At 43.3% G+C, this 20,279-nt stretch overlaps 1 protein-coding gene across 3 annotated transcripts in view; it reads right to left on the bottom strand.

The window, feature by feature from the left end:
• Window positions 1–19,941, bottom strand: part of dcp1b (decapping mRNA 1B) — a 34,766-nt gene extending 14,825 nt beyond the window's left edge. For all 3 annotated transcript variants that reach the window (XM_079494848.1, XM_079494850.1, XM_079494849.1), the window contains exons 1-6: window positions 19,605–19,941; window positions 17,197–17,237; window positions 15,891–16,018; window positions 4,887–4,953; window positions 4,659–4,782; window positions 1,516–1,614 (exon numbers count right to left, since the gene is read on the bottom strand). In XM_079494848.1, the coding sequence (XP_079350974.1) occupies window positions 1,516–1,614; window positions 4,659–4,782; window positions 4,887–4,953; window positions 15,891–16,018; window positions 17,197–17,237; window positions 19,605–19,733 (588 nt within the window). In that variant the 5' untranslated portion in view covers window positions 19,734–19,941. The remainder of the gene's footprint in view (window positions 1–1,515; window positions 1,615–4,658; window positions 4,783–4,886; window positions 4,954–15,890; window positions 16,019–17,196; window positions 17,238–19,604) is intronic.
• Window positions 19,942–20,279: the final 338 nt, after the last annotated feature.

Raw genomic sequence — 20,279 nt, 5'->3', positions numbered from 1 at the left:
GTTAGGAAGGGACTAGTGGACAAGAGATCCAGTATGAGTAATTTTACACTTGGTTGCATGCTGAAAATAGCCGATCTACAAGCTCACAGCGCGTCACTCTGCGACGCGTTGTGAGCTTGTAGATCGGCTATTTTCAGCAAGTGTAAAAACAGTCAAATTCGATGGCATCGCCAAAATACATTTTAGTCGACTAAATCAACTGTAGATTTAGTCAACTAAAATCGTATGATATTTAGTCAACTAAAACTAGACTACTAACATTCCAGGTGACTAAAATGTGACTAAAACTAAATGAAAACTTGAAGAGACTATGACTATATAAACTAAAATCTAAATTTGCTGCCAAAAAACAACACTACCACCACCATAGTTCCTGTTCTGTTGGACTCTGTACATGCAGCCATCGTATATGTGCTATTTGAACATGTGACCACGTTTCATAGACACTTGAGATACGCTGGTGTCTCTCCAGGTTTCTGAGGTTACTTAGAATGTGACAAAAGAACAGATCTACAAGCTAACAATGCATCAGGTTCGACACGTCGTTTGAAGAGGTGTTCTTTTTGTCATGTGAGGTCTGGTATACATAAGGCGGTACTCATTACATTTGATCACGTTGCATCATCATATTCAGACATGCTTTATGTCCGGAAGAGTAAATTAACTAGAAAAAGGTGTGGTTGCACTGACCACACTTAGCTCGCTAATAATTACAGTATGATGATTATGTATTGAGCTATTGACCCATAACGCATCACAGAAAGTTTATATACGGTAGAAGAAAGCTTATCTTGAACAAAGTTGGGTAATTAGTAATTACTATCTGGTTGCCCACTTTAAAATTGTACTTTATTTGAAAGTGAAATATGAAATTACATTTCTGTTTGGCTTTTAGGCTTCATAAACAAAAGTTCCAAAAGGCAAAAAAGGTTTTCCAGGCTAGGCTGCCGGTAACAATTATTCCATAATCGCCTTATCACAATCACTTGAGATAATCTTTTTTTCTTTTGCATAATCATCATAATCATTTCCATGTTAAGAATCTTCATAATTTCAAACATTTTAACCCATTTAGACCCGAGGACGATTCTACAAATGCCTTCTAAATCCTGACAGTTTACTGAAAACCCTATGTTTCTGTCTGGCATTTTCATGTTAAGAATTTGAAAACATTTCACAGGAAATATGAACCTTATATAACCTTATATGGAATATGGATTGGGGTCCCGGTGGTTAAACATGTTGTCAAATGGGGGTCCGTGGCCTAATTCATTCATATAAAACTGGGAGTCCTTGAAATTAAAAAGGTTTGAGAATCATTGTTCCATCCAAAGATATGGGGCTCCATATAGCCCAGACAATACAGACATGCACGCGTCCTTCACCAACTGCACACCTAGTAACTTCATTCACGGATCGCGGGGAGATAGAAGGAGGTGGAGAGGAAGTTACATGGAAGAGTTAAGGATGAGTTTTAGTGGGAGAGAGAGAAGGGTGTGTGTGTGTGTGTGTTACCTGAGAGGCGGGTTTAACCGGGATGGGTTTGATGAGGTTTGGGTTTCCATACAGAACACTGCTGCCCCCTATCTGCTTTGGTTCAGAACTACTTCCTACCTAGAGAGGGAGAGAGGGAGGGAGAGAGAGAGAGAGAGAGAGAGAGAGAGAGAGAGAATCTTTAGTCTTACTTAACTCTCAGTGTACAAATGGAACCAAATGGATCGGTAAGGGTCCATTTGACTCCATGTGTTACAGTCTTTAACCCATTTTGGGCGGGAACCCCTTTTGGTGTTAGCATCATGTTATGCTTTAGCTATTGAAAAATAGCAGATCTACAAGCTTGTAGCGCGCCACCGAGTGGCGCGCTACGAGCTTGTAGGTCTGCTATTTTTGAAAAATCGAAGAACGACTGACATAGAAACATAGCTTTTTCAGAAAACTGGCTAGTTACAGACCTGTAAGGGTCTGTCAATCATTTGGCTGGGTCCTACTTTGAGAACCCCTACTATAAATGTACATACAAACTTGGCAAGGCGGCGCGTCGCCAACAGGTTTATAGAGCTCTTGTTGTCATTGGATAAGGCTCTGAATGATTTAGTTTGGTTATTGGTCATTTTGTAGCCAACTGTGTTACCATAAATAGGAAAAAGTGAAGTGCGATTGTGGCATGGTTCTCTTAGCCAGGGCCGCTTTAAGGGTAGTGCGAATGGTGCGGCCGCACAGGGCCTTGCGCATGCGAGGCCTCGCGCTAGGCAGTGTTTTTTTTTTAAGAAACAATAATCGCATCGCAGCCCGTTCCGTCGCAGTTGATTTTTCACCTATTTAAGCTGCGGCCTCCGACGGCCGCGCGTCGCCTCCTCCCAACCGGCGTCACTTATTCAGCCTCCCGTTAAGCAACGCCCGGCCGTCCGGTCGTGGGGCCCCCTGTTGTCCCCCTTTGCGCTGCGCAGTGCCGTGCTAGCTTGCGCTGCAGAATTAGAGCAGATCTACAAGCTCACAATGCGTTGCAGCGCGACGCGTTGTGAGCTTGGAGATCGGCCGCGCCACCGCGCAACGCAGTCGAATTATACACACACTGGAAACGAAACAAAAACAAGTTGAACACATGTAGGCTAGTTGAGTGCACAACCGCTCCCGGTCACAAACAAAACGACTCGGCAGTCGGCACTCGAGTGAAGTGAAAAGGTATGCCATCATGTCATGTAGGACTGTGTGTGGACAAAAAAGGTTTTATTTCAAATAATTAGTCACACATGACTATGCGTGAGAGAGAGAGAGAGAGAGGTCGTCCTCTCTCTCTCTCTCTCTCACGCAAAAGTAAGTATTAATTAATTAATTAATTCAAAAAATTTGCGCGCGCGCTAATGCGCGCGCACATTGTTCCCCCCCGAAATATCGCACAGGGCCTCGCATTTCTCCCAGACGCCTCTGCTCTTAGCAGGACCACACACACCTGCGCACGCACACACACGTGTGCATGCGCACGCACGCACACAGGTTTCCCATTTTGATTCAAGCGTGTGGTATGTCATTAAAAAAAACTCAGATCGGTGGGTATAGTGTGCATGCGCACGCACGCGCACAGGTTTCCCATTTTGATTCAAGCGTGTGGTATGTCATTAAAAAAGACACAATGACAGTGGGGAAATGTCTTGCAATGTTGCGTCTTTCCTCTGGTGGAGCAGAATGAACTTAACGTTACAGTACTGGTTCTCAACATAGTGTCTGTGACCCCCAGGGGTCCTTGAGAAATTATGTTTGTAGACTGCCTTTCTATTGGCTCTAATTAGCTTGTGTTGAAGTCCGACAAAACAAAATGCATGGCATAGGTACATAAATCTCCAAACACGCCACGTGTTTGGCTATATGCCAAGCTCTCAGATCCAGCCAATATGCCCAAATAAGAGCATTCCATCAGGGATCTCCATATATAGAGCGTCGCAGTCCCACCCCCTTTCATGACGACGCTAGAAGCAAGAAGTGAATTTCTCATTCATTTTCCTCAGACTTTTCAAAAAGTATTTATTTAAAGACGTTTACGCCGCGGACAAAGCCAACTCGAGTGGTTACACATCATGACATCATGTTTACCAAAGAGCTGGAGAGACAGGGAGAATCCTGTTATTGAACAAACACTCTATACTAGAGCATAACTATCAGAATATTGAGCTGTTTAAAACGTATTTAACAACAAAATATCACTGAGCCTACCTTAAATAGATAGATTTCTTACACTGTAAAAGCTTTGGCGTTTATTTAACTCTGAGTTGCAGACCCTTAACTCCTCACAAGAAGACCCCTGGGGGTCCCAGGCCCTCACGTTGGGAACCAGCGACGGTGGATTCCTACACTAAACACCTTAGAGATCAGAAAATCAAACACACAACAAACCACACGATGTGGATGTATGGGTGAAGGGGTGTTTCAACAACCATGTATAGTTAACTGTGTGAGTTACTGGGTGTGTGGGTGGGATTTGAAGTGTGTTCACATGTGCACAATCTGAAGTTGTTTGGATGTTACCAAGATTAATGGAGTAGATGTAGGAATGTAGTGTCCAAGTAGATGAAAATGTAAAACGTGACGTGTTTTCCATTCCCCCACAGGTTTCAGACAGTGTAGAAGTACTGTGGTTAAGTTGCAAGTCTACTTAATCTCAGTTTATATATTATGTTTGATCTTGCATTACATTCTCATATGTTTAGGGTTGTGTATCAAAATGTGGTTCCATGTAGGGATAAAATCCTAATTGGCAGGTACCCATACGACTGAAGGAATTGGAATAGGATAAAATCCTAATCATTTAAAGCTGAAGAACATACTTTTGTCGTCCAAACTCGCAGAATCAGAATCGCAATCAATGAAATCCAATGTTACCCAGCACAGTGCCCACACACAGGGGTTGTGTTTTGTTTTGTTTTATTATGGACCTTTTGTGTCTGCAATAAAGTTTATCATGTTAGACCTTACGTTTTCAAACTGGGGTCTGGAGAGTGGAGACCCCCAGGGGTCCCTTTTTTGCTAAATCTACATCTGCTACATTGGAAAAGTGTTGACAAAATGCCGACATATCTTATCTTACCCCCGACACTAAAGCTTTTGAAATGGGGCTCCATGGCCCCTCTTGACTGGAAAATGTTTTTTAAGTTATGATGTCTTACTCTGTTGTATTCGGTGCGTGCTTTGTTCAGCAACTGCAGGATGTCCACGGCCTTCTCCTCTCCTCGTTCAGGAGACACACGTCCGTCCTGAGACTGATCCGAGACCTGCTCCTGTTGGCTCAGACTACACACACACACACAAACATTAACACACTACATTGATCTGACCTGCATGTGGGTTATTTATGCGTTCATTTTATTTTTTGCTGTGGTTACATTTATACTCACGTCTTTATTCTCTGAGCGATGCGCACGCAGTCCGTGTTATTGTAGAACCAGATCCCACGGATCGTCACTGAAAGACAGACAGACAGACAAGAGTTGAGGATTCATTGTCTTATTGGCTTTGTTGCCACGACAACGGATAGCAGCGTGACGCCACAGCAGTGAGGTCACACCAAGTATAAGGTATAACCCTGGCCTGGGCCATGGCTCAGTGGTCCAGGCACTTTGGCTGGTAATCCAGTCTGGCAGTGTGGCACGGGTTCGACTCCCGATCCCGACGACCTTTACTGCATGTCTTCCCCCCCATCTCTCTCCCCATTTCCTGTCAGCCTACTGTCTGTCCCTCCATAAAATATATAAAATAAAGGCGAAAGCCACAAAAGAAAAACATAAAAAAACCAAAAAAAAAACAGTGTGTAAGATAGTGTGTGTTAGAGTAGTTCCAGACACACGTACAGTTGGAGGCCATCGATATTGTCCTTTTCTTTTTGCTGAGGTTTGCGTGATCTGCGCAAAAGGACAGTTAACCCATTTTGGGTGGGAACCCCTTTTGGTGTTTTAAACATTATGTTATAATTTAGCTATTGAAAAATAGCAGATCTACAAGCTCATAGCGCGCCACCGAGTGGCACGCTACGAGCTTGTAGGTCTGCTATTTTTGAAAAATCGTGAAAATATTTATTTCAGAAAACTGGAGGATTTAGAAGGATTTTTTTTAAATTTTGAGGTCAGGTCTAAATGGGTCAAATGATAAGGGGCAATATCGGTGGCACCCAACTGTAGCATCAAGCGTAAGAAGTTCTCAATCCCGGGGCTCAAGGTTACCCCGAGGACCTCAGCCTCCAGAGATAATCTATCTACATAGGTAGACTAGCAGCGGATTCTAGCATAGCTTTGTTCTACCCCCAATACCACGTGACCAGGCTCTCAGGCTCTTCGGAGAGATCCTTGGCTACAGGCTTGTTTGAACTCTGTAGTGATTCACACACATCGAGTTCATCGATTATAAAAAACAACACATTTTTAATAAAATAATCCCTTTTTGTTTTTGAAACAAAGTAGCAAAAATACAGTTTGACATTTTGCTTCACAACGAGCTTCCATCTGGAATCACCGTAGCCCAATCGCTGAAGAAGGCCGTCCCTGTTTTCAAGCAGGTGATTGGATGATCCCGCCCGCAGCTGCCGCTGATTGGTCCACTCCCAGGTGGAGGCTGTGTTGTGAACTTGTGAATCAATACCGCCCCCATATGGTGGAGTCAGGTTATTGTACATTGGCTATGACAAAGTGGTTAAAGGACAACTTTAGTTTTTTTCAACCAAGGTTCATGTTTTAGGTTGTTATGAGAGAAAGTAAAAGATGAGTGTTAATTCTTTTTCATTTGCTGCTTTCTTTAGTTTTATTTTTCGAGCATGGGGCTAAATATGTATTTCTTTACAAAATATTATGGCGATTTCTTTTTTTATTATTTACTATAGTCCTACTAGACCCCAAGAAATTACATCTGGCCACAGGATCTACTGAATGTGAAGGTAGCCTACTGGGGGGAAGCCACATGTGTGTCATAGGCTCAATATGCCAGTTTGACACATTCAGTAGATCCCGTGATCTTTTGTGGCCAAATGTAATTTCTTTCGTGTTGATGCATTGATGAATATATTTTCCACGATTCTTGTTTAATCGAAAAAGGAATGGATAGTTGCAGCCCCATATAACACATAAAACACTCAAAAGTCACAATACAAATAGTGTAGCATTGTGCTGTTCTGAGACCAGTGTTCAGCATGCTGTGCAGACAGACATACAGGCAGACATGTACAGTAAACGCTCTATTATTAGCCATTTAGCTAGCTGTAAATCCAAGCTTTACAAAGAGTAGTTTCCCAGACAGAGGGAGCATTAGACTCACAAATACAGAAAAATATTGTTCTCATGGGATTTGTAGGGAAACAGACAAACAGCTCTGTCTGAGAATTATTTCAATCTGCTTTTGTAAGTAAAGAGTAGTTTCGATCATTAAAAAAAGATCATCAATTGAGGGCCGCTCTTTTATCATCGTACATCACCATGGCATAAAATAGACACAATGTCAATTTGCTCAGACACTATCACGTAAAATTATCCATTCATTGTCAATGGGAATTTAATGTTAATGTATCTTTTGAGGGGCTAGCGCCCCTCAAAAGATAATATATTGTGGGTTCATTAGTCAATTAATGAACCTACATGAAATTAACCCTAGTTTGAACCAGGCTGACCAGCCAAGCTGTTCCAGCTGTTTGCTTGAAGTTGAAAACCATGCACCTTACATGCTGCACGCATTGTACTATACTTGTGAGGACATCAACATTTTCGGACATTTTTAATTATTTTTTTCCCCTCCCGCTGTGAGCGTGTAATACCAGCGGTCCGGCGCACAACGAAGTATAAATCGAACCCAAAGCCCATAAATTCTGTTCCTAATCACAACCTGTATCTTTTCCTAACTGTGAGCCTCTCTAAGAATCGTTTTTAAGCATAAAACATCCATTTATCTTGCGAGGAAGATTGTCCTCACAATGTTTATTTCTTAAATTATTATAGGACTTTTGGCTCTCACAACTTAAGTACTAGAAGTGCTCGCTCGCTCAGTCAGTCAGTCAGTCAGTCAGGAGCGCACACACACGCACACAGACACACAGTCCTGGGAAAATCAGTCCCAGGACCAAATAAGTCACTGGGGGGGAGGGAACAAGAGAGAGAGAGAGAGAGAGAGAGAGAGAGACTTCTAAGACCAAGTAGACCAAATGTTCCCATAGCTCCAACTGTATTCTGATTGGACTAAAAAAGTAAGTGCCTATCATAAATGGGGAGAGGGATGAAGGAAAGATACAGACTAGACACAGAGAGGGCGCAGTATGATGTCATGTGTTTAGGTGCAGTGTGGCTGAACACACACACACACACACACTCACTGGGAGCTGCGTCACGTCGGAAATGAAGAACGTCACTTGCAGCTACGTCAGTGGAGGCTACATCATCAGAAGTCAGTGGAAGCCACGACAGTGAAAACTACAGTGAAGAACCTCCACTAGAAGACGCTTAAAGCTCTTTGGAGTAGAGTCATTTTAAAGCAGGAGAGATGGTCTTAACTAGTAGGAACGATGAGACGGAGACAGTGTAGGAGAGACATACAGTAGGAAAGCTGAGACGGAGACAGTGTAGGAGAGACAGACAGTAGGAAAGCTGAGACGGAGACAGTGTAGGAGAGAGACAGTAGGAAAGCTGAGAGGGAGACAGTGTAGGAGAGACAGACAGTAGGAAAGCTTAGAGGGAGACAGTGTAGGAGAGACAGACAGTAGGAAAGCTGAGGGGAGACAGTGTAGGAGAGACAGACAGTAGGAAAGCTGAGACGGAGACAGTGTAGGAGAGACAGACAGTAGGAAAGCTTAGAGGGAGACAGTGTAGGAGAGACAGACAGTAGGAAAGCTGAGGGGGAGACAGTGTAGGAGAGAAGGACAGTAGGAAAGCTGAGAGGGAGACAGTGTAGGAGGGAGAGACAGCAGGAAAGCTGAGAGGGAGACAGTGTAGGAGAGACAGACAGTAGGAAAGCTGAGAGACAGACAGGGTAGGAGAGACAGACAGTAGGAAAGCTGAGAGGGAGACAGGGTAGGAGAGACAGACAGTACTATAGGACAGCTGAGAGGGAGACAGTGTAGGAGAGAGACAGTAGGAAAGCTGAGACGGAGACAGTGTAGGAGAGACAGACAGTACTATAGGACAGCTGAGACGGAGACAGTGTAGGAGAGACAGACAGTAGAGAAGATGGTTGGATCTGATGCAAGACCAGCGGGGACAGATGTGTAGCTGAATCTGAACCATTGAGATTGTGAGTCAGTTGCGTCATTCTACTATTGGCATCATGGACAGCTTGTGACTGTCCTACCTCCAAGGTCTCCTGGAACTGGCTATTGTCAGAATCTTGCCCTACACTGGTTGTGTTTGGTAGAAATCAGATATGAGCCACTGTGTTGCCGGTGGCTGCGTGCTGAAGGATTAGCTGTGCTTTGAGGAAAAGACTCCATCGCTTATCCACAAGAACGCTGTCCCCCAGCTCCCCAGGGACTGCTTTTTAAACAACTTGAAACTGGCTCTGAGGAATCGCTACAATCTTCGTTTTCAACAGGAGGGTTTAAAATGTTGAATATAGTCTATATATCTTCTTAAAAAACAACATTATATCAAGGAGAGGTGAATGGAAGACTTGGTGAGTAAAGACATAATTTTGTAGCCACAGCTATGGTTATCGACTTTAGAGTTATTCTACAGTCCCTGGGCCTTCATTAAACTCACATTTGTAGAAGAAATACATCCAACGGCAGAAAGGAAACGAGACCTGGACTATAAACACGGCTCCCGTCTCCAACCAACACAGACAACCCGCTGGAACTTTTACATTCAACAACATTGTGGTACTGAAGAAAGACCCAAGGCGACGCACAGTTGAGTCAACCAATCCATCCAAGGGAACTCACCGATGTGAGGAATCACTCCTTCTGAACACCAAAACCAAACAACTACGTTTTTGTTTGAGCAACGGTGTAGTCCAGAAAACAGCCCACATCAAGGATCAGCGTTGACTACTGAACACCGGTAACCTAACGCTTCATTTAAAGCAACTTGGAGAAATCCCAAGCAACATTCAGGTGAATTAAAAGACTGACTTAAACCATTCTACGAGCTCATAGCACGCCACCGAGTGGCGCGCTACGAGCTTGTAGGTCTGCTATTTTTGATTATATATTGAATATATATATTCTTTCAGAAGACTTTTTATTTATTTCGACGTCAGGCCTAAATGGGGTAAACTACTCATATGTGTCGGGTTGGGGTTAGGATTAGGTAGTTGGAGCCGGTAAGATTTATTAGGGGTTGGGGTTGAAATTAAGGCTAATTTCTACGTGGTTGTGGTAGATCTACAAGCTCACACGTCACAGCGCGCTTTAGTGTTAAAAAAATCACACCCGTGTGAACTGAGTGGTGTAAGGAAGTTGATTCAGCTGGAGTTTTTGTCCGATGTGAGGTATTATATAAGGTAAGGTATTATATAGCCTGATCAGCTCTGATCTGACGTAATTAAATCACACCCGGATGTGATTTCACAACTGGCTTTTTTTGTGCAGAGAAAATGACCACGGTTGCTACGGTCATCCAGTTCACCCGGGTGTGATTTAATTACGTCAGAAATTATTTTGAACATAGCAACCATGGTCATTTTTTTATGCACACAAAAGCCAGTTGTAGGAGTGGTTTACACCACTCAAAAGGAAACAAAGAAAGGTAAAGGTGACACTGTGTGTGTGTGTGTGTGTGTGTGTGTGTGTGTGTGTGTGTGTGTGTGTGTGTGTGTGTGTGTGTGTGTGTGTACTGGAGCAGCCATGTTTAGAAGTCTGTTCCAGAGAAGGCCCCGACATGAGAGGCTGCTGGAGGAACCAGAAGTGAGGTTCAAAGGTCAGATGGTGTCAGAGACGGAGCTGGGATACACCTACGTACGACCTGGAGGTAGGACAGGGTTAAAGCACGTCACCCGTTTTCAACCAGTCCTCGTACCAGTAAGACGCCCGAGGGCGAGAAGCGACCTCGCGAGGTCGCGTTGCACGCATCCGCCTCGTTGACGGCAGACTGCTGGGCGAGCGCTGGCGCTTTGGCATGGGGGGGGGGGGGGGGGGGGGGGTCAGATCAACATATGGAATGAATTCTGTACTGGCCTTATAGAGGGTATGCACAGCACTGCACATCCATAAAGTGAATGGCAAATCGAGTGGTAAAGTCGAGTGGTAAAGTGAGTTTAACGTCGTTTAATGCAATCATATTGGACTTTTCAGTTTGGATGTATGGGCTGTCAAGGCCAGGAAGTAGTTTTTTGGCACTCAGTAGGCGTTCCCGCATAACTTCCTGGTTTGATGATGATGTCACGTGCATACCCTCTATTAGGAGCATGTCTTGAGTGTACAGGGTTTGATGACGTCAACATATGGAATGTCAGAACAGGTCAGCTCCATACAGTATATGGAGAGCTAAGGGCCGGGCCTTAATTTTCAGGCCTGTTGAGAACTCTAGTCTTTGCCGGCTGCCGGGCACGGCTGCACTAATAACTTTGGGGCAGGCCCGTCTAGCGTTTGAATGGACAGGTATCAGTCACAAGGGAAACATTGAAGAGGAAGGATGGATGAGGAAGGATCAACATATGGGAATGTCAGAACAGGTTTCCGACATATATCCATATATGGAGATCTAAGGGTTTGAGGTCAGATGTAGAGTTGCTGGCCAATATTGATGAAATCAGGGATCTCCATATATGGGCTTAACTGCGACAGCAAGTCGCATTTACTATGACCATCATCAGGGATCTCCATCCCTGATGATGTCACGAGACCTGGGCACCATATATGGGGGCTAGCCTGGGGTGACCAACCAAACAACACTGAGGGGAAATGCACGATTCCATAACTGGTCCGGTGCTCACTAATGCTCATTATAAGAGGTGTCTGTCTCACTCACTCTGTGTCTCAGAGGAGGGCTGTGGTCAGTTCCGACACATGCCTACCAATGACATCATCGGTGGGCAGGTTTGGTCATTTCGAACAACATTTAAAACTTGTATTAATGCAAAAGAACAATGGCTTTTTCTAGTAAGAGAAAAGCTGTAGTTTCTATTTAGCTTGGAATCTCCATCGATGATGTTAACTGATGGATTGTGAGTGTGTAGATCTGCTAGAGAGACAGAGAGAGAGAGAGGGGGGGAGAGAGAGAGAGAGAGAGAGAGAGGAAGAGAGAGAGAGAGAGGGAGAGAGAGAGAGGAGACACTAAATCTTTTGACTGGCCTCTCACAAGCTGTGTAGACTGTACTTGCTACTTGCCGAGCATGATTACATGCAGCACAGTGCTCAAACTACTGCAGGAGATGTGGTAGTCTATGAGATAGTTTTCGGGTTTTTTACTGTTCCGTTTTGTATTTGAATTCAAAACAGAACATGTTCTCGGCTCTTTGCCACAATAGGGTGAACCACATGTTTCATCTTCCTTGTAAAGAAGCAACAGAAAAAAGCTCATTGTCGATTTGAAAATGGACATTATTCAGCCGTACAGTGCCATTGGTAAAGGTTGTGACAAGAGTTCAAGATAGAACATAAAATATGTCAATATATCACATTGACTTGGTGTGCAGTGTTTCCTCGTGTCATTCTCGCCTACAATGTTTCGTGACGTGCGAGGTGGCCTTGCGTCTACACACACTATAAAAGGAGAGGTCACGCTTCCCTGAAGTCTCCTTAGCTCCAAGTTTTAAGTAATTCCCAGGTTTCCCTCAAGTCTCTTTAGTCCCCGGGATGCAGGGATGGTCTTTTAGAGGAGTCCCAGGGACATTTTTATGAGTCCCACTTCAACAACGTTAGGAGTCATATTTTGCAGCATTTAACTCCCATTTAATTTGATATGGTTATAATGTGGTTATATTCATGTAGAAAACAGAAGAAGAAATTATTATTATAACTAAAGCTAGCAATGAATAAACTAGAATTAAATTTTAAAAAAACAGTACAGTAGTGCATCCCGTGGATGCAGAGGTTGTTGTTGTTAACTATAAACTGCGTATAAACTGCGTTTTGGGATGCAAAATGCACACTATTTTAATCTCTGGTCCCTTAGGCTTATAATGGTTTGTTGGAAAGTTTCCTAGATGTGAAACTTCCTGTCACAGTGAAGGATAATATGAATGAATAACGAAAATAGCCTATCTACAAACAAACTCCCAACACAATTGCCAATCACGATGCAATGCCATGTGAGCTCGTAGACCGGCTATTTCTGATAATGTACGCCTAAGCCCTAATGACATGTCCAAGATAGGAATGCCAGGCTAAAGTGGGCACGGAGTGGTACCAACCACACTAAATTGTGTGAGCGAGTACAAGTCAGCCTCAGCAGAGCTCCTCCATTTCCCTGGAGTTTCATGTGTGTTTGTGAGCCCTGCGGTATCTCCACATGTATTTTTAGACCCCAGAGGGCTACTGTGTGCCAGCAGCCACAGCTCCTCTGAGAGCCGCATATCTGTCTACTGATTAGATTCCACGACCTCTCCCCACACAGGTCACACTACGCAGGACATACGGTCAGGTGGGTCACTGGGTCTCAACCGCTGGGTCCGTAACCCAAAAATGGGTAGTGAGCCACTATGGTAGGGACAAAGAAGGACTCCCAGAACATTGGTACCATGTTTTTACTGAAATACTTTCAACACACTGTCAAAACTTGGCTGAAGCACGTTGTACTTGACTTTGGGGGATTTCTTGTTAGATACCGTTTTGTCGACAAAAGGTTCCATGATTTGAGACAACGCTAGAAAGGTCATGTGACTAAAGTAGTGCTGTGCCTCTAGTTAATAATAATCTTTATTGTCCCGAAGGATATTTGTTTTCACAATCTGTTCAACACCCACATCAAAAACAACACAGAGCACATAACACCAAGACAATACAAAAACAAAACACGAGGTCCCCACTATGTACAGAACCATCCTATCGGCGGGGCAGTTTGTTTAAAGCCGCTGTTTGAAGTCCGATGATCTTGGAAGCAATACGGGTGATACTGAAAAGTTTGTTCCTGTTAGGCATGGACAGTATGGTGTAGAAACATGCAGAACAGTACAACAGAACAGGTTGAATAATGCTTTTGTACAATAATAGCAGAAGATGAGGAGCAACAGATAATGATCTTAATTTACGGATTACATGGAGTCTTTGCTGAAAGCGTGACTGTATAGATGTAATGTGTTGATCAAACCTAAGTCTATTGTCCAGTTTGAGTCCAAGATATGTGAAGCTGTCTACCTGTTCTACTGTTTTACCATTAATGAGGAGTGGGTTAAGTCCAGTGTGGTTTGTTTCAATGACCAGTTATTTTGTTTTGACCACATTCAACTCTAGATAGTTGTCAGTGCACCACTGTTTCCTAGTTTCCATGGTAATCAAGTAGGGGTGCAATATGTCATCAAACTAATCGATTTAATCGATAATAATGAACAACCGACAAATCGATAGTTTCATAAAATAAATAATGATTCACAACGTGCCACATCGCAACACGTGAACTTGTGAGCTATTTTCACACGACACCGTTGTGTGATGAAGTCGTTTCCTAAAAAAAATGCACCCTACCTATATATACAGTAGGATGCATCCTTGCATAAGACGGAGCCAGAGGAATGGAGTGAGAGGACTAAAGAATGTGGAATGTAGGTGTGTGCGTGCGTGCGTGTGTTTATGTTATCAGTTGAGTGTTGTGTCAATCTAATCTATAGTGGCTGTTTGCTGCTGTCAGGACACCAAAGAGGGGGGGACAGACGTTAGTACCGTAGTAGACAGTGCAATGTCTCTGTTCCTTATATGGACCTAACGGAGACCACACACCGTGCCGTCTGTCTGCTCCGTTTGTGCTTTACACTGCTGCTTCTCAAAGTGGGGTTCGGGGACAGACATATATAAAGGCTAGATGGCTCAAGGCGGAATCTCTGACGTAGTTCACCCGGCGGCCATCTTATTTCGGGGCTACACTACAGTACAGTATGTTCTATGGCAGCTCAAACAAAAACAGTCATAACTCCCTCAAATCTTGACGGATTTACAAACGGGTTGGTTTATTACAAACGTTGTCAACGTGGCTATGATTCAGGACGCTTATCTGCTTAATTTTGTTTTTTTATATGAACGTCGTATAAAAGCATATAAGTATGCGGACGTCTCTGACGTTTATAACAAACCAAACCGTTTGAAAAACGTTTGAAAATTGAGCAAGTTGTGGTTATTTAAAAGTACATGCCCCATAGACACAATGTTATGTGGCCCCGAGGTAAGATGGCCGGCACGTAGCAACGTCGCTCTCCATTGGCCAGAGCGCGGATGAGCCATCTAGCTTTCTTATATATATCTATGTTTGGGGACCCCCAGGGGCTCTTGAGGGGGTTCCAGGGAGTTCCCACTAAAAGAAACCTGTAATATGTTACTTTGGCTATTCGATATTAGCCGATCTGCAAGCTCACAATGTGTCACGATGCGACGTGTTATGAGCTTGTAGAGCTACAATTTCAGAAACTTTTCGAAGAATGTTGAAGATTTGTGAAAGATTTTCTCTCTAACCTGATTACAGTTTTCTGAAAACCTTATGTTTCTAAATCAGTGATGCTCTAATGTTTTCCTGTCAAGGGGCAAAGATTTGAGTTAAAAATGTTTGCTTTCAAAAAAAAAATTTTACATCTATATTAACCCATTTTGACCTGAGAATAGATTCTAAAAATGTCTTCTACATCCTGACAGTTTTCTGAAAAAGCTATGTTTCTATGTCAGTCGTTCTTCGATTGTTTAAAAATAGCAGACCTACAAGCTTGTAGCGCGCCACTCGGTGGCACGCTATGAGCTAAAGCATAACATAATGCTAACACCAAAAGGGGTTCCCACCCAAAATGGGTTAAAAGACAAGCTCATAGTGTTTTCCCACGCTATGAGCTTGTATATCTGCTATTTTTTTGTTTTGTTAATATTTTTTATCCAACGATGTTGCAACCGATTTTGTTTTCACCCAGTGTCAATTATCTAATGTAATAGAGCAGAGGTTCCCAACCACCACTGGTACCACTGGTGGTACTTGAGCCGCCCTTTGGACAGATAATATACAGACAGAGAGGTTGACCTGTGTAATGGTATACCTGTTCAACTACCTGTCTGTCTGAGGTGTGTGTGTGTGTGTGTGTGTGTGTGTGCGTGCGTGCGTGCGTGCGTGCGTGCGTGCGTGCGTGCGTGCGTGCGTGCGTGCGTGCGTGCGTGCGTGCGTGCGTGCGTGCGTGCGTGCGTGCGTGCGTGCGTGCGTGCGTGCGTGCGTGCGTGCGTGCGTGCGTGCGTGCGTGCGTGCGTGCGTGCGTGCGTGCGTGCGTGCGTGCGTGCGTGCGTGCGTGCGTGCGTGTCCGTGTGTACATACGGTGTGTGTTGCGGTACAACAGGAACGGGTCCTGTACTTGGAAGTCCAGGTCTTTGGTGATTGGTTCAGTCAGGTTCTCCGGACGCAGTCTGTTCCTGATGGTGAAGCCATGTCTGGGAGACGCCAGTCTGACACACACAGAAACAGACACACACACACACACGGAAAAATAAATACTTTTATAGACCGTCTGTCCATGGTCTGATGAGTACGACGTGTCTGCCACAGATGTGTGTCAACGACATGTTTCATTTGCTATCGCGGTCAACATATTCTCAGGTGGGGTTCCAATACAGACATTCTTTTTGGGGGTCCTCGCTATGAAAACGTTTGAGAACCACTGATGTCCAGAAGGTATATAATGAACAGTGAGGTGGTCATAATTGTGAAATAAACCTAAACGCCCCGACCAGGTGACGCAAGAACCTGACACAAAGTGGAGGCGGGGTTTTGTTAACTTCTGTACAACCTTTGTAATAAAAAATAAGTGAACGCTTGGCCAGCACTACTACATAGTGCTGATGTAGCAGTGTATTGTTTACTTGTATACATGTAGCACTGTATTGTTGCAGCACTGTAGTTCGTTTACTGATGTAACCGTGTATTGTAAACCGTGTAGTGTGTACTAATGTCAGCAATATCCTTTTGTGCTCGACACTATTGTAACCTTGCTTTTGACTATGTACAGCAGGGGTGCCCACACTTTTTGACTTGACAGCTACTTTCAAAATGACCAGCTCGGCAAGATCTACCCACCAAATCAATTATTATACCATTGCTGAAAATAGTTTAAATATGTACCTGAGGGGGCTTCGGAATAGTAGAGTTCGTGTTACATTCTGTACAGTATAAGACAAATGCACTTGGAATGGGAAATAGAGGGGGAGAAATGTTTGTTTTTTATTTATCGTTTTTTTTTCTTCAATATATTTAAATGAAATACTCTTTAGGGGCATGTCATGTGATCTACCTGCACAGCCTTTGTGATCTACTGGTGATCTACCTTTTGGGCACCCCTGATGTACAGGTAGCACTCCTTGTGAATGAAAAGTGCTATACAAATAAAACACGTTATTATTTGCATTAACACTAGCATGTCTGAGAGGTCATTTTGACAGTTTTAAGATTTTTAAGTTTATTATCTTGAAGCTTTCAGAAGGTTCCCCTTCTGAAAAAAATTCTAAATATGAATTTAAGCACATGCTACTTGTGTCTCATTTTACTTCAGTCATGCTAGTGTGTAAATTGATGGTAAGCTTGGATGCAGATTAATCAGTATATAAATAACATTTGTATTCTTCATTACCTGGTGTAGATGAACAGTGTTCCCTCCATGTCCGTCTTCTCCTACACAAAACAAAACAGTGAAACGGTATCAACAAGCATCCTCACATGTTGGACAGTAGGGATCCTTGTAGGGATCCTTTTAACGATTCTGGTTCCCAAATGATTCCCTCCGTACGTCCGTCCGTTTCCTTTTAACCCATTCTGTACGGGAACCCCTTTTGGTGTTTTAACTAAGCATTATGTTATACTTTAGCTATTGAAAAATAGCAGATCTACAAGCTCATAGCGCGCCACCGAGTGGCACGCTACGAGCTTGTATGTCTGCTATTTTTTAAATATCGTGAAAACGAGGCACAAATCTTTGAATATATATTCTTTCAGAAGACTTATTTATTTCGACGTCGGGCCTACATGGGTTAAGATGCCTAGGGGTTCCCAAATGGACAGTTACAGGTCTGTAACTCAGAGTGTACAGAATGAACCAAATGGACCCTTACAGGTCTGTAACTCAGAGTGTACAGAATGAACCCTTACAGGTCTGTAACTCAGAGTGTACAGAATGAACCAAATGGACCCTTACAGGTCTGTAACTCAGAGTGTACAGAATGAACCCTTACAGGTCTGTAACTCAGAGTGTACTGAATGAACCCTTACAGGTCTGTAACTCAGAGTGTACAGAATGAACCCTTACAGGTCTGTAACTCAGTGTACAGAATGAACCCTTACAGGTCTGTAACTCAGAGTGTACAGAATGAACCCTTACAGGTCTGTAACTCAGTGTACAGAATGAACCCTTACAGGTCTGTAACTCAGAGTGTACAGAATGAACCCTTACAGGTCTGTAACTCAGAGTGTACAGAATGAACCCTTACAGGTCTGTAACTCAGAGTGTACAGAATGAACCCTTACAGGTCTGTAACTCAGAGTGTACAAAATGAAGCCTTAAACAGGTGTGTAACTCAAGAGTGTGCAAAATGAACCCTAGTAGGTCTGTCTGTAACTCTTGAGAGTGTACAAATGGAACCAAATGGACCCTTAGAGGTCTGTAACTCTGAGAGTGCACAAATGGACTGCGAGGAAGGGTCCATTTGGTTCCTCTCAGAGTTATGATGGTCCTTGAAATTAAAATAGTTTGAGAATCACCGTCATTTATTATAATTATATAGCAGACGTGAAGTCCACATACCAGCTCTGATAGACTGTGGGATAAAGGGTTCCAAATGTGATGGAACCTTAAGAGGATGGAATGGAACCCATTCGGTTCCTCCGTTAGCAACATTCGGAACCCTAGCTTGTTTACCTTTTCTGTATTTGGGACGTGAGGTCCCAAATACAGTCTTAGGGCCGATTCATACTGCTATTTTACAGCTGTTTCGGCGCTGTAGTGCCGAAATGATTTTGGCTCGTCAGAAATTTTCAGTAGCACCGAAGAGCCGACTTTAGGACGGTACCCGCCCCCCCGAACCTCAAATGACGTCACATTGTAGGCTCTACAGAGCCGAACCGACTTTTATTCGGCTCTAAAATAGGAATATGAATCGGCCTTTACACTATACTCTAATGACAGCAAACACAAGATAGCAGATTTCTGCCTGGAATACCTTTACATGTTTTCAGACAGGTGGTATTCATCAACTCTCTGTCATACAGAGGCTGTGTGCAACCTTAGAGTGTGCAACACCATGACATTAACACTTAACAGTGAGGTGTTGATACAATGATACTTGATACACAAAAGGTTCTGAATGTGGGCTTAAATGTTAATGTCAAAACTTTCAAATTGATATGAAACTAAACTAAACTCCTCACACAAACTTTGGTCCTCGTTTTCACTCAGCACTGCAGCACACGTTTTCATTAAGCATCATTTTTTTTGATTGATTGATTGAAATATGTATTAAGTTTGCAGAATTACAGTACAATTCAAGCACAACTCAATACAAAGACTGTTGACTGTGAGTGGACGAGCCAATAAAGCATTACACTTGTTTACAAGAGGGCCCACCTTGTTCAATTCATTAAAAAAAATTGATTGCTGCTTCCTGCATTATGTGCAAATTCGAAGCAGGTGGTGTAGGGAATCTGATCGAGTGCTTCCAAACTCCAACACTTAGCAAAGTTAGCAAACATCTATCACCTGCACGGAATGTCTTAATTAGCAGTGCAGAAAGTAGCTCGTCTATACTGGATTTTTATGAAACAAACACTTTGCTGATTAAAAGAGGATAATGTCCGTACAGCTGCAATGTTGGTGAGTGCAAATTGCGGCTACAACCAGATCATGTTTTCTGTTTCAATTAAGCGACACAATGTGCGCCTTGCCTTTGGCAGCTGAATTCACCCCCCTGGCTTGAGTATATGTTGCAAATGGCCATAAAAAGAATGTGCGTACTGGGCTTCAACACTTGTCATCATACTATAACTCACCCATTCGTTAGCCTTGCTGTTGAAGGTGTATAGCGCCACCTGGCTGGCAACGTCCACTATGCTGCTGATGTAGGGGTCTTGTCTCTGGAGAGCAGCCAGGCTCATGTCCAGTCCCACTGGGTCTCCCATTGTTATTGTTGTAGCTAACCCTGCTAGCCGTTAGCCTGGCTCCCAGCGGCTAAACCAATGAGTTACTTAGCCTGCCTATGAAGATAAATATTTGTTTTTAAACAATTCAAATTAGTTATTCCTTTGGGTGCAGAGATTAGTCGAGCCTGTTAAAAGCACTAATTTGGGCCAAATGTTGTTCTCAGTTTAGCCATCTGTTGGTTTGACAACCGCCATGATTCTTCAGATTGTAAACAGTCAGAGGTGACTAATCGAGCGCCAAGGTACTTTGGGGGGTGATTCATTGCCAGTTCTACCAATAGACCTGGAATGATCGATCGTTCTTTTTTTTAAACACAACGTTACGTGTTCAGTACGAACATTTCACTAAGTTGTACACATTTATTGTATTGTGCCGTAATTAATTATAGGCTGCCACATGCATACATTCTGACACTTATTTTTTATCAAGAGCTGAAACATTCCACTGCTATACTAAATCCAATATGTTTAGAGGTTTGATTGATTGATTGATTGATTGATTGATTGATTGATTGATTATGAAGC

Source organism: Electrona antarctica (genome assembly GCF_951216825.1).
Source record: "Electrona antarctica genome assembly, chromosome: 23".
NCBI classification, from domain to species: Eukaryota; Metazoa; Chordata; class Actinopteri; order Myctophiformes; family Myctophidae; genus Electrona; species Electrona antarctica.
Note: the sequence above shows the minus strand (reverse complement) of the source record. Positions and strands in the feature narration are given on the sequence as shown.